Below are 18,322 nucleotides of genomic sequence, written 5' to 3' on the forward strand. Positions count from 1 at the left end.
ATCAGCATTGGTACACTCCAGATATTCTGAACTATAAAATGTATCTTGTACTGGCATCAGTCAGGCACCTTTGTTATATCTGTTTTGGCACATACTAAAATCTCTGGGCAAACCTACCCAGACACGTAAAAGCTGCCATGAGCTTTTAATTTCTAATTTTAAAAAACGACTTTCACCTTTGCTAATTTTAATCTATACTTTTGTTTTGCCGTTTTGTCAACCACTTACAAGTTTTATTTACAGGTAAGCAATACACACATTGTGCTAAATAAATAAATAAAAATATATAACTGGCATGAGTCACTTTCTCTCAGCACGGGGTTCTTGTTGTAAAGGTATAACAGGGGTAGGGAGACCACACATACCACCTTTCAGATGATAGAAATGGAATAAACATATCCCCTAGTCTAGCATTTAAATTCAATTTAAAAACAGCAACAACGCACATACATTTGATGCATTTCACCATACCCAATCTTTTATTGGAAACATTTCGACAGTCATTTAATTATACAGAAGCAGCATCAAACCACTCTCTTCACAATAGAAACTGTAGCAGAAGTGCACTTTTAATCTATAGTATATATATCTCTTAATATTTTCTATTTCTTACAAGGCATTTTATTTGTAAAAGGATTATCACCAATTATACAAAATAGAAGTGGGTGGTCCTATGTTCTGCCTTATGTTCTCCTACATTACTCTGCCATTTGCTGTTTAGTGCGTGCCTTCACACCTGTGACGTTCCTCTGAAGACCTACAAGATGACAGGCTTTGCTTAACGGCCCCGTTTTGGGTCTTTACGGGTGGATTTCTAGCCAAGAGAACATTCACTTGTAGTGCATTATCAAGAGCCAGTTGTCAAAGACTTACTTTATTAGTGATGACAACCTCTGAAGAAAAGATTACTTTTGCATATTTTGGCATTAATATATTAGGCAACATCAGTTTTCTCCCTGAAGTGGTTGAAGTGTGAATGCTGAAACCTGACAGTTTGTCCGTTTTTAATTGCAGAATTTGTTGCTAGCAGAATTCTGCCGGGGAGACAATTGCGTAAGAAGACATTAAGAGAATGTGACGTGATGTTTGCACATAATGGTTGTATTTTTTTGGGGGGGGGGGGAGAACCAGAGCACAAGTTATGGAATTGTAATTAAGTAGATCTCCTCCTCGACAGTGAGCATGATACGGAGGGCTGCTTTGGGACAAGCAGAGGCGGCTTTAATGTTACAACCAAATGGAAGGCTGAATCTCCACTTCCACTCATGTGTCCCAGTACAGAGTTCCATGTGCTCTAACGCTTACAAGGAGCTGCTGCGCATGTTTCCCATTGCTACAATGGAGGCAATCCTGATGTTTTTAGAGGACTGCTCAAAGTGTCTCCCCTCCACTGGAACATGCTGGGAAGCCATTTCAGGTGGGAATGTCAATTTAGGCACAACAAAGACTCCCCATAGCCAAAACTGGTCACTGGATCCTGGACCACCCCACCTAGGAGGCACACTGGTGACCAATTCACGTGGCAGGATAAACAGGGGCAGTAGATCTGGTAAACAGACACTAAGTGAAATTCAGTCTTCATGAGAGAGCCTTGTTTTTCTGTTGAAGCAGCAGCCAATCAAGAACTGGGCAATTATACATGGTCCACAGCTTAAATTGGATACTTCTCAAGGCATCGGTACATGTTGACCTCAGTTATTTCTTCTTAAACTCCCGCTGTTTGCAAAACAAGGATGATTTGTTCATTAATTCTCAGAATTAGTGTTGCCTCTTAATAGGTATTTATAGAATGTAGATTCACTCCAAAAACTGCCTTTTTGTTTGTGTCTGTAGAGTTTGTTATACGGTGAAACAAACAACAAATATATCTATTTTCAGTAGAGGGCACTTTTGGCTTATATAAGAGCTCCAAGAAATACAATCAATTCATCTTACAGGTCCTCAAAGATTTCCATCTACTTTTTGCTCCCTTAGATTCTGCAATATTGCGGCTTTGAGTAGAGAATACATTATAAAGCACATAAAAATAACATTTCAATAAGATTTTTTTTGGTGGGGGGAAACAAAGTAGGGATAAATGAAGAAGAAGAATAGTGTTGTCTGAAATCAAAATGCTACCCTTTGAGGAAATTCACAACACTATAGGAACAACTTTTTCTTTTTCTCTTGCCACACACAGAATTAAAGGCATGATATTTCCAATACAATTTAATCTGGCAGCAATCCTGTTTTGGGCCACCAACAGCAGTCAGCAACGTTCTGCAACTCACACCCTAAAACAGGTCTTGAGCTGACACTGAAGACTGAAATCATTCTGCTAGAATACAGAAAAAAACAGAAAAAATAGAAACCAAGGGACAGTCTCAGGCCATCAACCCTGAATGATGAACTAACTGCATAATACTACTGAAAAACAAGAAAATATTTCCTTGGTTCTTGAATGTTCAAGCAGGCATATTTCAAGTAGAGGTAACACAGATTTGGGAAGATAACAAGTATAAAATAGCCCAGAAAGAAATCCAAAGCAAGATGCCTTCTTGCTAATGGCAGTTGTCGTCCTTGAGAAAATGTCCCAGTTTATGTCCTGGTGACGTCCTGTGGTCCTATGGCAATGATGAGGTATTGATTTTACTATCACTACAATGTCCTATCTGAGCAGTGGCTTGATTCCTTTTCTGAAAACATGCAAGATGCTTCAGGGTGCACTGTCTTAGTGCCTTGATTCATAGAAGAGGATATATGCAGATTCTGAGTTTTTGGAACCGTCCGATGTTAATCCATAGAATTCTTCAATTGCTTTAGCATCAATTTTCTGCAATTTAAGACAATAAGAAGGGAGGGGAAAATAACATCACTACGTGCTGAATCTCACTTAGTGTCTCCCCCCCCCCCTTTAAATTCAGCAAAATATTTCTGGGAGGTGGTGGTGGTGGTCACAGAGAGACTGCATCAGAATTAAAAGACTTGGAAAATTCACTGGGATTATGCAACCAGCTATTTAATTTGGATTATTAGCCACACATTACCTCTAAGTATACTACAGAAGGACAAAAATTGTTCAAAAACAAATATTTCCTAGCCTAAAAAGGTACCACTGATTAATCAAGCAGGACTTTAATTAAAAAGGGGGCTCATTTCAAAATATAACAGCTTTCAATTTCTATAGAAACTTAGAAAATCATCTTAGAAAAGCTACAGTGGTACCTCGGGTTAAGAACTTAATTCGTTCCGGAGGTCTGTTCTTAACCTGAAACTGTTCTTAACCTGAGGTACCACTTTAGCTAATGGGGCCTCCCGCTGCTGCCGCGCAATTTCTGTTCTCATCCTAAAGCAAAGTTCTTAACCCAAGGTACTATTTCTGGGTTAGCGGAGTCTGTAACCTGAAGCGTATGTAACCCAAGGTACCACTGTATTTTGCTTTAGGCTATGGAACTCTTTGTAATTAGAGACCAGGCATCCTTTCCCTCTTAAGATGGTCTATTATCAACAGTAAATTGCATTAATTCTACCCTGTAGTTACTTGCTGGCATTGTGACAGCTTATCTTTTCTTTTCTTAAAAACAAACAAAAAAACTGATTTTACTTTCACATGTTTTTTCCTGTAACCTGCCTGCTTGTTATTACAATTTAATTTAAAAGTATTTGAAAAAGTTAAAGGAAATGCATTCCTTTAGATTCTCCATGCCAGCGATGGGCAGGAGCCCGAGAAGTGGGGGCATGTGTGGGCAGAGGAGGAAGATGGGAAGGATAATCTAAGGGGAGGGCCAGTGATTTGTGTGGTTCTGTGGAACCGGTGAGACAGCTGCCTGTGGCGGTAGAAGAGGGGAGTCTGGAGGAGGAGACTTCGCCACAGGAGGATTTATCACCAGTGCTAAATCCATTTCATTGATAAGGCCCATACGGTAATGGAAGGTAACATTTGGATGTATAGGTAAAAAATAAGCAGACATTTAATTTATCATAGCTAGCACAGCTCTTCAGAAACTGGCAATTATTGGCAAAAACCCAAAAATATAAAGAAAACTGTTAGTATTGATCTACAATGCAAAAGTAGATTTTGGGTTTGATGGATACAATCTTTGCCCCCCCTTTTTTGCACTGGGGTGGGGGTGGGCTGGATTGGGCAAATGGATGGCTGGAAACCCCAGAAACAAGGTGTGTGAAGGGCCTGAGTTAGCCTGGGATGCACAGGACCCAGAGCAGCACATGATACAATCAAGACTCACCTGGGACTAAAAAACTGTGCCAGCTTCAGGTTCACAGCATTTTGTCTGCCTGCCCCATTCCCTGCCTTCTGCCCTAGCACAAGAGGCAGACCTATGGATGTGATGGTGGCCCAACTTTTCATCAAGCCCCATGGCTGCCAAACTGGGGTTTCCATTTCTGTCCAAATCTATGTTGTATTAATAAGTACCACCAATATCGAGGTTTTATATTCTTAAAAGATGTGTTAAATAAACTTGGGAGCACTGTTTCTCATAGCCAACACTATTCTTTATTAGACATATTAGGACCCGAAGGCACAGTAGGATCTCACCAACCAGTTCTGGGCATCACAGTTTAAGGAGGCTATTGACAAGCTGGAAGGTGTGCAGAGGAGGCAACCAAGATAACAAAAGGTCTGGAAATCAAGCCTTATGAGGAACGGTTGAGGGAGTTGCGTATGTTTGGCCGGCAGGAGAGGAGACTGAGAGAGGGTATGATAGCAGTCTTCAAATATCTGAAGGGTTGTAATGTGGAAGATGGAATGAGCTGGTTTTCTGCTGCTCCAGAGGGTAGGACCCAAACCAATAGATTAAAATTAACATGGAATGAGATTCTGACTAAACCTTATGAAGAACTTTCTAACATTAAGAGCTGTTCAGTTGAACAGGCTCCCTCGGAAGGTGGTGGGTTCTCCTTCCATGGAGGTTTTTAAACAAATGTTGGATGGCCATTCTGCTAGGGATACTGTAGCTGTGATTCCTGCATTGCAGGGGTTGTACTAGGTGACACTTCTATGATTCTTTGAAATGTTTGTATATGAAGGTGAAAAGGGATATGGGCATTTGGGACTTGCAATGGCTACACCACAGGAGCAGACCTGTGATTCAGATCCTTGCCAACCTCCTGTTGAGCCAAAGCAAAAACAAGTCAAAGACTGGACAAAAACAGCAGAAGGCACAACCAGGCTCTCAATGTCCTGAGTAATGGTGGAAGGCAGGCAACTGATACCAATGTCTGATTTAACAGAATCAACTGGGTAGCAGAGGATATGATATAAGCCATCCAACAAATTCAGGAGGAATCAGACAAGTCACGTCAGGAGATACTAGCAGGTGCTGGGAGGCAAGTTACTAGGGAGAAAAAGGGTGAAGATGATTAAACAAAAATTGAGAGCACTCACAGAACATCACAAAGAAAAACAGAAAAGGCAGCTGGGAAAAGATGAGCCAACACAGGGCTCATAATACAGCAACAAGAAGTCATTACTCGAATTAAACCAATAACAGCTACTCAGATCCAGACCCTAACCAGGGAAATAGAGCCACTGACAGAATGAACAGTCTTCTGGCTCACATGGGCAGTGAGGCTGTGGAAAAGTCATGGTAGGTCTGCTGGGACTTTAAATGCACTAGCAGAGGCTAATGGTTCAAGAGATCCATTGCACCCCTACCTGTTTGATACCAAGATAAGGATTCCTATGAAAAGTGGTTCAGGAGCCCAGCTATAGGAGTACTGGGGGAGCTGGATACAAGCTATTTCAATGCAATCCAGCAGAGACCAACTCAGATCCCGGATGGATATGTAGCCATCAATAAAACAGCAGCTGCAGTTACTGATTTGGTGACACATAAATCTGGGGAAAGAAACTGGGATTCTGAGGACTCAGACAGGCAGTGGTGGGAGGATTCTTCCATCCCATCCAGGCATTTGCCACTTTCGATGTGGAGCAGGATCCAGATGGTGACCCTAGAGCACCAAGGCTTGCCAATGACATCCTAACAGAAACTATAACACTGACAAAGAATACCTGGAGACACGGAATTCCATTTCTAAAAGAAAAAGGAGCAAGTACAGCTGTCCTCCAGAGTGATCTGATGACTCACCCCAGTGGAAACCTCAGAAACCAACCTAGCCCCAGGGGACCAGATTGGCAGCAACCCATGCCACAAATGTCAATGGGGAACCCAAGATAGGTAAGCAGGTGCCACAGCAAAGGGAAGGGTACACACTGTACTTATGGCTTGATAAGGAACGTGGAAGATGTGGTCCTCGAACGATATGGAGACAGACCCATATAAGAGAAAAGAGAGGAGGCTAAGCTCTGTCTCTATGGGTTTATAGGCATCAGATCTAGAATACACTGTGGTCCCTGGGAGCAGAGGCCTTTCCACAACCCATCAACCAACCAGCTGATTACTAATTCTGTAATAAAAATGAAGAACTGATAGGGGAAACCTGAGGGTCCCATAACCCTGACCAGTGGCTAAATTGCGGACGGCTCCCCTCCCCACCCAACAATAAGCCACTTAATTAACCACACAGCTTGGTTGCAATATCTTTTCCTTTAAACAAACAGAACTTTCTCCACACATGAAAAAATCTTTCAGACTAAGAACTGAAAAGGAAATGGGTTCCAATTTTCATTGCCAGTCCTTTCAACAACAGTTCTTAAGAAAAAATAGCCAGGGCATGAAAACAACTTCTTCCCGTTTCCGCAGCTATTTTTCACAATCTGATAAACACTTTGACGCTGCTGGCGAAACTATTGGCTTCTGGAAGTGAAAACACATCAGTCTCATGGCAACCAACACCCTTATGTTCCTTGCCCTAATATCAAGAATACTGCAGGATCAATACTGTATTTTTGGAAAAGTTACATCTTCATAGCCTTGAAACTTAGAAGTACAAGTTCGATGTTGACTCAGAGTGTCTTTTCTAAATGGCCTCCTTTGTCTCTCCGGTGGAAAGCAGTGAATAGTGACAGCACTCTGACCCATTGACTGCTATGTCTAGACGTCAACAGATGTTGCTCCAATCAAACAGGGAAGAGAAAACATGATCTAGACCAGTGTTTCTCAACCTGTGGGTCCCCAGATGTTGTTGGACTACAACTCTCATCATTCCTAGCCAGCATGACTAATGGTCAGGGATGATGGGAGTTGTAGTACAACAACATCTGGGGACCCACAGGTTGAGAACCGCTGATCTAGACAGTGGACAGTAAATGGGATCAATTTTGTCCAGTGCAGATGTAACATGGGTACTCTGGTTGGCAAATCTGGAACTGGACAGGAACGAAACAGTCCCTCCCTTTCCCCCACTCCAGGGTGATCATCCTCTTTTATTCTGTATATTTAACTGGGATTTTGCACTACCTGTGCATCTATGCAAACCATTTTAAATGCAAGTCACAATTCCTTTGTAAATGAGAGAATGAACACATGCTTTGAAGTGGGTTTGCACACCATGGTTAGAGGAAACATTTGAAATTATGCTGTTGCCTTTAACAAGGCAACCAACAGAGTCTGTAATAATTTAATCACTTTTCAATATCAACCACCTTCAAGTCAGGGCACCTGTATCAGTTGACTTCAGTTGTTCCAGGACCTGCACTGAACCCCAACCTTCAAGATGGAACTTTATTAATTTTTGCCTCCCTTCTCCTTCCCTTCCCCATCCTTCTCTTTGCTTACTTATGAAGCCCATCCAGGATTTCTGCACTTGTTGCTATGCAAAAGCACCTGTGGCAGATCTCTTAAGACTCCCCCCCCCCCTTTGAACCCTTATTCTTCTGTGACCATCAGTGGCAAAGAATGAGAAAACAACAGCAAAATAACCAACCACCAAAAGTGTTTACGGGACTGGTAAAAGCAGCTCACTTTTCACCAGTCAAGGTTAAACGCCTAAATAATGTGTCGTGACAATGACTTACATCCAAGACACCGTGAGAGTTATCACCAGAGTGTGAGAAGTTGGCATAATATATAGACCTACCTCTACAATATCATCGTCAAACAGCAACCAAAAATCATGACTCTTCACAATGGTGATGTAATGTCCACGGTTTGGACCACTGGAACAAAACGAAAACGTTGGTGCTGACCTTTAAAGCCCTGAACACCTTTAGCCCTGTATACCTGAAGGAACATTTCCACCTCCATTGGACACAGGACCAGCTCTGGGGGCCTTCTGATGGTTCCCTCCCTGTGAGAAGTGAGGTTACGGGGAACCAGGCAGAGGGCCTTCTCAACAGTGGCACCCGCCCTGTGGAACGCCCTCCCATCAGATGTCAAATAAATAAACAACTATACAACTTCTAGAAGACATCTGAAGGCAGCCCTGTATAGGGAAGTTTTTAATGTTTTATGTTTTACTGTGATGTTTTAATTTGTTTCGTGTCGCCCAGAGTGGCTAGGGCAACCCAGTCAGACAGGTGGTATATTAATATCATAAATTAATGGTTGTCACTGAAACCTACAGGGTTTTTTTAAAGTGTGTGCGAATACAGGAGCCATACAGCATTGTAGGCCTAATTCTTAGCAACCTGGGAATCTGTGTCTGTGCTCTACTACTTCAAGCAGGCGGTTCACAAGACTGAACAGCCCTCCAAACAAAAACATTTCATGTGCATGGCAAACTAGTCAGGGTAGAGGTTAGGCTGCAACCCTTCTCATTGGCATTTACTGTTCTTTGGGAAAGGGCTGTGTGACTCAACAGCAGCACACATGCTTTGGATGCTGCTGGCCCCTGACTCAATCCCCAGCATCTCCAGGCAGGGCTGAGAGGAACTCCTGAGCCACTGCCAGATAGTGCAGTCACTACTGAGCTAGACTGACCAACGGTCTGACCGTATCTAAGGTAGCCTCCTATGTGCAGGCAATGCTCCCTTTTGCCATTTTTAATTGGCTACCCTTGTTAACTCGGTGCTTATGAATTCTCACCAGGTGGCGCTGACTCCATGAAAATATAAACCTTTAGAAACATTTGGTCAAACTATACTGCTTTAAATAATTTCATTGTTCCAATAATAGATTTTATTTCAATTTCCTTTTCAGAGAAGATGGGAGCAGCCTACACCTGGCTTCTACAAATAACTCAGCATTTCTAAACGATCAGTTGAAAACATTAATTCATGTATAATTTGTGCGCGCATCAAGCAAATGTCTTAAATTACTGTAGGGGGCGGCAGGGAGTGGGGAAAATCCAACAATAGTTTTTTGCTTTTTAAAAACAACTTGAGAACTCTTCCTTGATTGTACAAATGAGATGGAACACATTAAGCTACTGTAACATATAAAATAGTTATCAGTCATCTGTCACCTGCAGTCATGGGCAGCCATTCCCTAGTAAGCTACCCTCTGAGATGCAGACATATTATTATTATTACTAGTATCACAACCACATTTATTACTTGCCCTTCAGTAGCAGGGCCCAGGGTGGGTGACAACAATTTAAAAAATCAGTATTAAAAACAGTTCAAACAAACTACAAGCACAGGATTAGTGTACATCCTGAAAACATACTTCTCAAGCCATAGCAAAGAGGTGCCTCTTTCAGATTTCCTGAAATGTGAAATTCCACAACTTAGGGGTTGCCAGAGGTGATGCCCTCTGCAGGGATACAACCACCACCCCAAACTTCTGAGGACAGTAGAACTACCAAGACAAACTACCAGGTATTCTGCTGATTTTACGCCCGGAGTGAGTCTGTAGAGAAGGAGGGGGTCATTTGGTGCCTAAGTCAATTAGTATTTCAAACACTAGTGTGAGCCCATTGAACTAGGCCTAGAAACAAACCTGCAGCCAATGCAGCTTTGTTAGAACAGGGGCTATATGCGTTCTATAGGGAACCCCAGCCAGTAATCTGGCTGGAGCATTGTGAACCAGATGAAGTTTCTGAGTTGTCTTTAAGGGCATATTGGAATAATCCAATCTGGAAGTTACCAGAGCATGGAGTACAGTGGTTAAGTCATCGCTGTCTAGAAGGGGCTGTAGTTGGCAAACCAGCCACAGCTGGAAGTAAGCATTCCTAGTCACTGAGGCCATCTGAGCCTCAAGTGATAATGCTGAATCCAGCAGTACACCCAAGCTACAAACCTGCTCCTTCCACGGAAGTGCAACCCTGTCCAGAGGAAGCCATCTTCCCACGTCCTTGACTTGAGAACTTGGAACACATAACATCTCTGTCTTTTCAGGATAGTTTCTATTTCTTGGTCCACATCCAACCCACCAATACCTCCAAACACCAGTATAGCACCTCAGCCACCTCTCCTGACTCAGATGAGAGAGACAGATAGTGATGGGTGTCATCCACATATCCCTGCAAGAACCCTGCAAGATATCGCAGGAAAGCTCCCACAGTGTCAAACAGTAGCTTCCCATAGTTACTTTGTGGAAATGCCCCTGAAGATATGAGCAAAACTATTGAAGTACAGTGTGCTCAAGTCTCACTTTTTTGAGCCAATCCATCAACAATGTCACCAAACAGGGCAACTGAGGCAGTTTCAGAGCAAGGCAGAAATGGATCCAGATATTCAGTCTCCTCAAAGCATGCCTGAAGCTGGACCAACACCACCCTCTCAAGTACCCTTGTCCCAAAAAGTGATATTTGTAAACAAGTACCGCCCCAGCAGGAAGGTAAACAGCATTTCCATGCACTGCTCTGATTTTTCCAGAAGCGGCATAGTCATGCTGGCCACATGACCCAGAAAAACTGTCTGCAGACAAACGCTGGCTCCTTCAGTCAGTAAAGCGAGATGAGCGCCGCAACCCCGGAGTCATCCGCAACTGGACTTAACTGTCAGGGGTCCTTTACCTTTTTAATGGTTGCTTAACACTTCCAGGTAGAGGGAGGTTCTAAGGAGGTTCTAAGGAAGTTCAGAGTGGGTGGTACCTCTCCCTCCTCAAATGAAGCACTGATCACTCCCTGGACCCACCTAGTCCATCTACTATGGCCAACTTTAAGAAGCCAAGATGGTCAAGGGGGTAGGTGGTCAACCACACTTCTTCAAGCTGGTCTTCATCCTCAGACATGCAGGTCACTAGAGTACAAAGACAACCTATGTGCTCCACAGCAATGGTGACTACACTCAGGAGAGATCATACTGATGGCTCCACATACATCACCATTCCACAGTGTGATGAGAGTCTCAACATGTCAGCTGGGAAATCCCCCAGAGCATTCAGGAATCCACCAGACTCCATAATTCTGAGGGTAGACCATCCTATGGGAAGTGCCATCAGCTGGTGAAGACAGGTACCAAAGAGCAGAAGCAGAATGAACAAGAGGGGGAGTACTTTGCACAAGAGAGGTGAAAGCTGTAGGAAGATTTCCTTTAAAGTGTTTTGAGAAGGCTTGTAATAGAGCACATGCAAGACACTCTTGTGTTCCTCCAGGTGTTGCTGGACCACAACTCCCAGCCAACATGATCAGGGAACCAATTATCACAGGCGAATTATCTTGAATCTGTAGTTCCGCAACATCTGGAGGGCCACATTCTCCCCACCCCTGAAGTAAGAGAAAGCTTGAACAGACCAAAGATTCATGCAGTCCAGCACCTGTTCCTACAGCGGCCAAGCAAACGCTTATGGGAAGCCCACAAGCAGAACGTCTCCAAACAGACAGAGAACAGACAAATATTTCCCCCAAATACATAGCAAATGCTATATCACATGGTATGCATGTGATCCCTCATAGTTTACCTGCCGCAATGAATAACTACAGCCACAAGATCATACATCCTATTTGGGTTTGAAGCATCTCCTGAAGTGTTGAAGAGTCGAAGCTCCAAAGGAAAGACTACACGGTAGGAAAGTTTGGTATATCGATGCAGATGGTCTATGTATTTGAATCTTTTCAAGTGCAGAGAAAGAATCATGGGCAACTTTTTCACTCGCATCCTAGGTCCACAAAATAAGACCAAAAGAGAATGAGATGGTGGAGGGTGGAATCCATGTTATGAAATCACTCTGAATTCTAAGAAAGCTTGTTTAAAACAGTAAACATGGTAAGTTATTCAAATAAATGGATAGCTTTTTCAATATTCGCAAATCTGAAACATTACTCAGTACCTCTTTTGTGCAACATTGGGAAGAATCAGTGCGGCTGTTTGCCAACCTGCTGCCCTCTAGATGTTTTGAACTACAACTCTCATCAGCCTCAGCCTACAAGCCCTCTTGTGCTGGCTGAGGTTGATGGAAGTTGGAGTGCAAAGTATCTAGAGGGCACAAGGTTGGTGAAGGCTGAGAAAGAGCATTATGGAGCATCTGGACTCAAAGCAACTTCTTAAATGGCCCAAAAGCATCCGTCTCTCATCACAACAAGGAAAGCAGAAGAAAGAATGAACTCTGCCTTTTGGCTCTGGCTGCTATTGACTAAGAAATAAGAACAATTGATTTTCTCCTGTATCCGTGAGAAAAGTAGGAGGCAAAAGTGGTAACACTTACTCTTACCCAACCATCCAAGTCAGATGGCTTTAATTTGTTTTTGCAGGTTATCAGTCGGCATTTTCCAAAAGGAGAAAATATTGAACAGAAGATATTTGATTGGCTCTGCTTCAAAACACAAAATATGTTCCTGCTTTGTATTGAGACATGACAGCTTTCTTTTACATAAGTCACACAGGATGAAGCTTATCAGGGTCGCAGCCTCCACATGCAAACCTTCAAACACTCTGCATCAAGAATACAAAGTTTTGTGCCTGCGGAATTCTGCAACTTGCTGAGTTCAGTCTCTTATTTTGCATAAATCATTCATCACCTTTTATAAAATGGGTTTGAACAATTGATTCAGATTCTGAAAGTCATGCACAGAGCTTCTTCAGTGCACCCTCAACCAATGCCCGACTACTGGAAACTTAGTTTAGTCATCCTTCCACCACCTGAGATTTCAGCAGGCATAGTTTCAAGAAATCCACCACAAAAGTGGGGCACCCCACAAGCAAGCAAAAAAAGGGGGTTCAGTGACAGAAAGTCTAGGGAATACAAATTGTTCCAAACTGCAGTTGCTTTGAAATAAGTGCTGCTTTGTAGCACGGAAGTTACCACCACCACCACCACCACCACCACCAAAGCAGTAAACATGCAATATCATGTTTGGGGTTTTTCTGAACTCATAGTATTGCAGCAGACACACCTGGCTCTCTATATAATGTATTGTCCCTAATTCAAACAAAAGAGAACTGTAACGTATCTTATTTTTACTGAGAACCAGGGTGGTTTAATGATTAAAGTGCTGGACAAAGGAAGACACAGGTTCAGATTCCGAATGGACTTTTCTATCACTTTTTCTTATCCTAATCTACGACACAAGGCTATTGTAAGAACAAAAGGGGATGGAGAACCATGTCTACTGCCTTGAGCAGATTGGAGGAAAAGTGACATAAAAATGCAACAACCAATAGCTTTTAGGCTTACCTCTTTTGCGCTTCCTGTTTGCTGCGACACTGCTCGCAGTAGTATTTTTGATCACTGCAGAGAGTCTCAGAATTACTGAATTTCCTGTAATAATGGGAAGTTAAATCAGAGTTAGAGCAGTTAGGGCAATTAGCCAAGTACTGCAAATCCCATTTTTCAAAAGCCAAAGCCATGGATCCTCCACTTTTGAAAATGTTGGTATCTCTGTCATAGTTTTTGTTATGTGAACAGCACTCAATGAGTCCCAGTGCAAAACCAGGATGTGAGTCTTCTCCACCTTGCTCCTGTGCAAGTCATGTGACCCACACAAGAGCACAGCCCCCCAAAACAGGATGTTCCGGACAACTGACAGGTATGTGCCATAGGCCCCCTGGTTGGGTTACATGGACCACCAATTGGTAACCACTGAGTTAGCACATTCAGGCGTTTCACCACCAACCAAGAACTCCTGTTTGCTCATACCTCATATTGGGGAGCAGTTTACCTATGAGAGTGCCTTACCCCATTTACGCCCACTCAACCATTTCAATTGGTGGAACTGGCACTGTTTCAGGTGCCACATTAATACTTGCTCTGCATTTGTAAGCAAATAATAATAATAATAATAATAATAATAATAATTTATTATTTATACCCCACCATCAGGCTGGGTTTCCTCAACCACTCTGGGCGGCTTCCAACAAAGATTAAAAATACATTAAAATCTTTTAATGTGGCAGCACCTTCACTTTGGAACTCCCTGCCTATTGATATCAGGCAGGCGCCTGCACCGTACTCTTTTTGGCACCTGCTAGAAACACTTTTATTTATACAAGCCTACCTAGATATTTAGAAAGGTGGTGGAAGTTTTGTTTTCAATTTATTGAAAGTTTTAAATTATTGTTGTTAATTCCTTTTCATATTTTTTTGTTTTGTTTTTTAAACCACATTGTTTTGTTTTACAATCAAGCAGTGTATAAATTTTATGAGATAAATAAATCTGTTTTTTATTTATAATATAGCAAACTCAAGTTCGCGGGAGAAAACTCACATCCCATCCGGCCCACAAACTGGACAGCCGGCAGGATGAGGCTGAAGCTTCCTCTGTCACGTGACTTATTCTGTCACATGTTCCTAAGGCTCCATTCCTCACATTTCTGCACCACAGGGATAGGGAACTTGTAACTCAAATCCCAGCAACTCCAATGAGGGCTGAGAAATAAGACCTGTGGAAAGCCACTACTAGTCTGCACAGGCGATAATGTGTTGGATGAGGGTAATGCTATCAATGGCTACTAGTCACAATGGCTACACTCTGCCTCCACAGTTGGAAGCAGTAATATCAGCTGCTGGAAACCATAGAATGCTATCGCATTCATGTCCAGCCCTGTTATTCAACTCAGTAGAAGGCAGATGATTACCTGATTGACTGAAGTGATATCCTGCCCTTCCTTCCAAAGGAGCCCCATGTGACTTCCTATGTTCCCAAGGCTTCCCATTTCTAGCATAAGTGAACTTGCTCATTTTCATCCCTTCATTGGTGTGACGTGAACAATGGGTTAAATGACAGTGCTTGGGCTCATGTCTGGAGGAAGCACATCCCCTAAGTCTGGATGCTCTGAGATAAGAGTGCTGAGTCATTCACCCTCCCATCAGTAAGTGTAGAGATGGGTATAATAATCTCTAGCTTTTAGTATGTCTTGTGTATGTCCTGAGGTCCATGTTCTGTTCTGATGCTGTCAGGATCCAACTCTGAATCTGTGAGAGTCAAGAAAAGAGGCTGTGGTTTTTACATGGTGGTAGTGCTAGCAGATTTATCTGTACACATGTTATCTTTACTTCAAAGCCCAGAAGAACTTTATATAGAAGTTAGTACTGTTTCACCTTGCTTTGTATCTGGGGACTCTGGAAGCTGTTCTGCTGGGAGCAGGAAATCTCTGAAGACTCTGCTGGGCTCTGTATGCTCTGCTGATACATCACACTGGCTGGAGGTATAGTGAACTACCAAACTACCTCAAGGACTGCCTCTTCCCATACGAACCTACCCAGACCCTGAGATCATCCTCTGAGGTCCTTCTTCATGTGCCTCCTCCGCGAGAGGTCAGGAGGGTGGCAACACGAGAATGGGCCTTCTATGCAGTGGCTCCCCGTCTGTGGAATGCTCTCCCCAGGGAAGTTCGCCTGGTGCCTTCACTATACACCTTTAGGAGCCAGGCAAAAATTGTTCCTTTTCAACCAGGCCTTTGTCTGACTTGATCTACATCCTATACCCTTTTTAAAAATCCTGGCTCTTTGGGGTTTTTGTTTTTGATTGGGTTGTTGGTTTTGTTTTGATTTTATGTATTTGATATTTTATGTGAACCACCCTGAGACCTTCAGATATTGGGCAGTATAGAAACAAAATTAATAAAATAATAATAATAATTGACTTGCACAAGTCACCAACATGCTTGCTATGGGGACTCTGGCTTTTCTCCCCACCCACCCATCTGTGAAAATTTAGAGGATATGTTCCTTGGGGAAGGATACAACTTTTTAATGACATCACTCAGTAAAACAGTGATGTCATTAAAACAGTCCAAACATTTTGGACTATGACTCCCATCAACTCCAGCTAGCACAACCATCGCCAAAACACCACTGGCTGTTTCTAAACAGAGGTTGGATTGTCACCTGCCAGGGATTTTTAAGTTGTAAATCCTGCACTGCGAGGGATTGGCTTAGACCCTTGGGGTCCCTTCTAAGTCTTCAATTCTAAGACTCTATGATCCGGAGGTTAGCAAAAGGCTCCTGTAAAGTGTCATATATTGACAGCATTACACAAGTGCTTATCTGGGAAGCTCTTGAGGTGTTTGGGTTTTTTTAAAAAAAAATACCTCAAACAGTGTGTTATTGATGTATTTTGTTCCACATCAATTGAAAGGTCCAGAAAGTCCTCATCTTTGCTGCTAACCTGAAAAAAGAAAAAAAGAGGCAGGGTAAATGGAATAAAAATAAGCAAGTTTAGAAATGCTAAAACGTAAGAAAAGTCTACTGGATCAGACCACTGGTCCATCTAGTCCAGCATCCTGTTCTCACAATGGCAAACCAAGTGTCTGTGGGAAATCTACAAACAAGAAATGCAAGAAACAAGAAATGGTGAAATGCAAACAGGGGACACAGAAAGGGCTGAACTCCTCAATGCCTTCTTTGCCTCAGTCTTCTCCGATAAAGAAAACAATGCCCGACCTGAAGAATTTGGAGGAAATGATTCAGCAGAGGAAACACAGCCCAGAATAACTAAGGAGATAGTACAAGAATACTTGGCTAGTTTAGATGTATTCAAGTCTCCAGGGCCAGATGAACTGCATCCAAGAGTATTAAAAGAACTGGCAGATGTGATCTCAGAACCACTGGCAATCATCTTTGAGAATTCCTGGAGAACAGGCGAAGTCCCGGCAGACTGGAGGAGGGCAAATGTTGTCCCTATTTTCAAAAAGGGGAAAAGAGAGGACCCAAATAATTACCGCCCAGTCAGTCTAACATCAATACCAGGGAAGATTCTGGAGCAGATCATTAAGCAAACAATCTGTGAGCACCTAGAAAGGAATGCTGTGATCACCAATAGTCAGCATGGATTTCTGAAAAATAAGTCATGTCAGACTAACCTGATCTCATTTTTTGACAGAATTACAAGCCTGGTAGATGAAGGGAACGCAGTGGATGTAGTCTACCTTGATTTCAGCAAGGCATTTGACAAGGTGCCCCATGATATTCTTGTAAAGAAGCTGGTAAAATGCGGTCTTGACTATGCTACCACTCAGTGGATTTGTAACTGGCTGACTGACCGGACCCAAAGGGTGCTCATCAATGGTTCCTCTTCATCCTGGAGAAGAGTGACTAGTGGGGTGCCACAGGGTTCTGTCTTGGGCCCGGTCTTATTCAACATCTTTATCAACGACTTGGATGATGGACTCAAGGGCATCCTGATCAAATTTGCAGATGACACCAAACTGGGAGGGGTGGCTAACACCCCAGAAGACAGGATCACACTTCAAAACGACCTTGACAGATTAGAGAACTGGGCCAAAACAAACAAGATGAATTTTAACAGGGAGAAATGTAAAGTATTGCACTTGGGCAAAAAAAATGAGAGGCACAAATACAGGATGGGTGACGCCTGGCTTGAGAGCAGTGCATGTGAAAAGGATCTAGGAGTCTTGGTTGACCACAAACTTAACATGAGCCAACAGTGTGACGCGGCAGCTAAAAAAGCCAATGCAATTCTGGGCTGCATCAATAGGAGTATAGCATCTAGATCAAGGGAAGTTATAGTGCCACTGTATTCTGCTCTGGTCAGACCTCACCTGGAGTACTGTGTCCAGTTCTGGGCACCACAGTTCAAGAAGGACACTGACAAACTAGAACGTGTACAGAGGAGGGCAACCAAAATGGTCAAAGGCCTGGAAACAATGCCTTATGAGGATCGGCTAAGGGAGCTGGGCATGTTTAGCCTGGAGAAGAGGAGGTTAAGGGGTGATATGATAGCCATGTTCAAATATATAAAAGGATGTCACATAGAGGAGGGAGAAAGGTTGTTTTCTGCTGCTCCAGAGAAGCGGACACGGAGCAATGGATACAAACTACAAGAAAGAAGATTCCACCTAAACATTAGGAAGAACTTCCTGACAGTAAGAGCTGTTCGACAGTGGAATTTGCTGCCAAGGAGTGTGATGGAGTCTCCTTCTTTGGAGGTCTTTAAGCAGAGGCTTGACAACCATATGTCAGGAGTGCTCTGATGGTGTTTCCTGCTTGGCAGGGGGTTGGACTCGATGACCCTTGTGGTCTCTTCCAACTCTATGATTCTATGATTCTATGATTCTAAGATGCGAGCACAAAAGCACACTCCCCTCTTGCAGTTTCCGGCAACTGCTATTCAAAAGCATCACTGCTTCTGACTGTGG

At 42.9% G+C, this 18,322-nt stretch overlaps 1 protein-coding gene across 4 annotated transcripts in view; it reads right to left on the minus strand.

The window, feature by feature from the left end:
• Positions 1-456: 456 nt before the first annotated feature.
• Positions 457-18,322, minus strand: part of LOC310669580 (ubiquitin carboxyl-terminal hydrolase 12-like) — a 50,156-nt gene continuing 32,290 nt past the window's right edge. For 3 of the 4 annotated variants that reach the window (XM_083423940.1, XM_083423937.1, XM_083423939.1), the window contains 5 exons: positions 16,256-16,332; positions 13,401-13,484; positions 11,688-11,885; positions 7,981-8,059; positions 457-2,812 (listed from right to left, as the gene is read on the minus strand). In XM_083423940.1, the coding sequence (XP_083280066.1) occupies positions 2,711-2,812; positions 7,981-8,059; positions 11,688-11,885; positions 13,401-13,484; positions 16,256-16,332 (540 nt within the window). In that variant the 3' untranslated portion in view covers positions 457-2,710. The remainder of the gene's footprint in view (positions 2,813-7,980; positions 8,060-11,687; positions 11,886-13,400; positions 13,485-16,255; positions 16,333-18,322) is intronic. The other variant, XM_083423938.1, reaches the window with a different exon arrangement.

Source organism: Podarcis tiliguerta, assembly GCF_965153285.1.
Source record: "Podarcis tiliguerta genome assembly, chromosome: Z".
Taxonomy (NCBI): domain Eukaryota; kingdom Metazoa; phylum Chordata; class Lepidosauria; order Squamata; family Lacertidae; genus Podarcis; species Podarcis tiliguerta.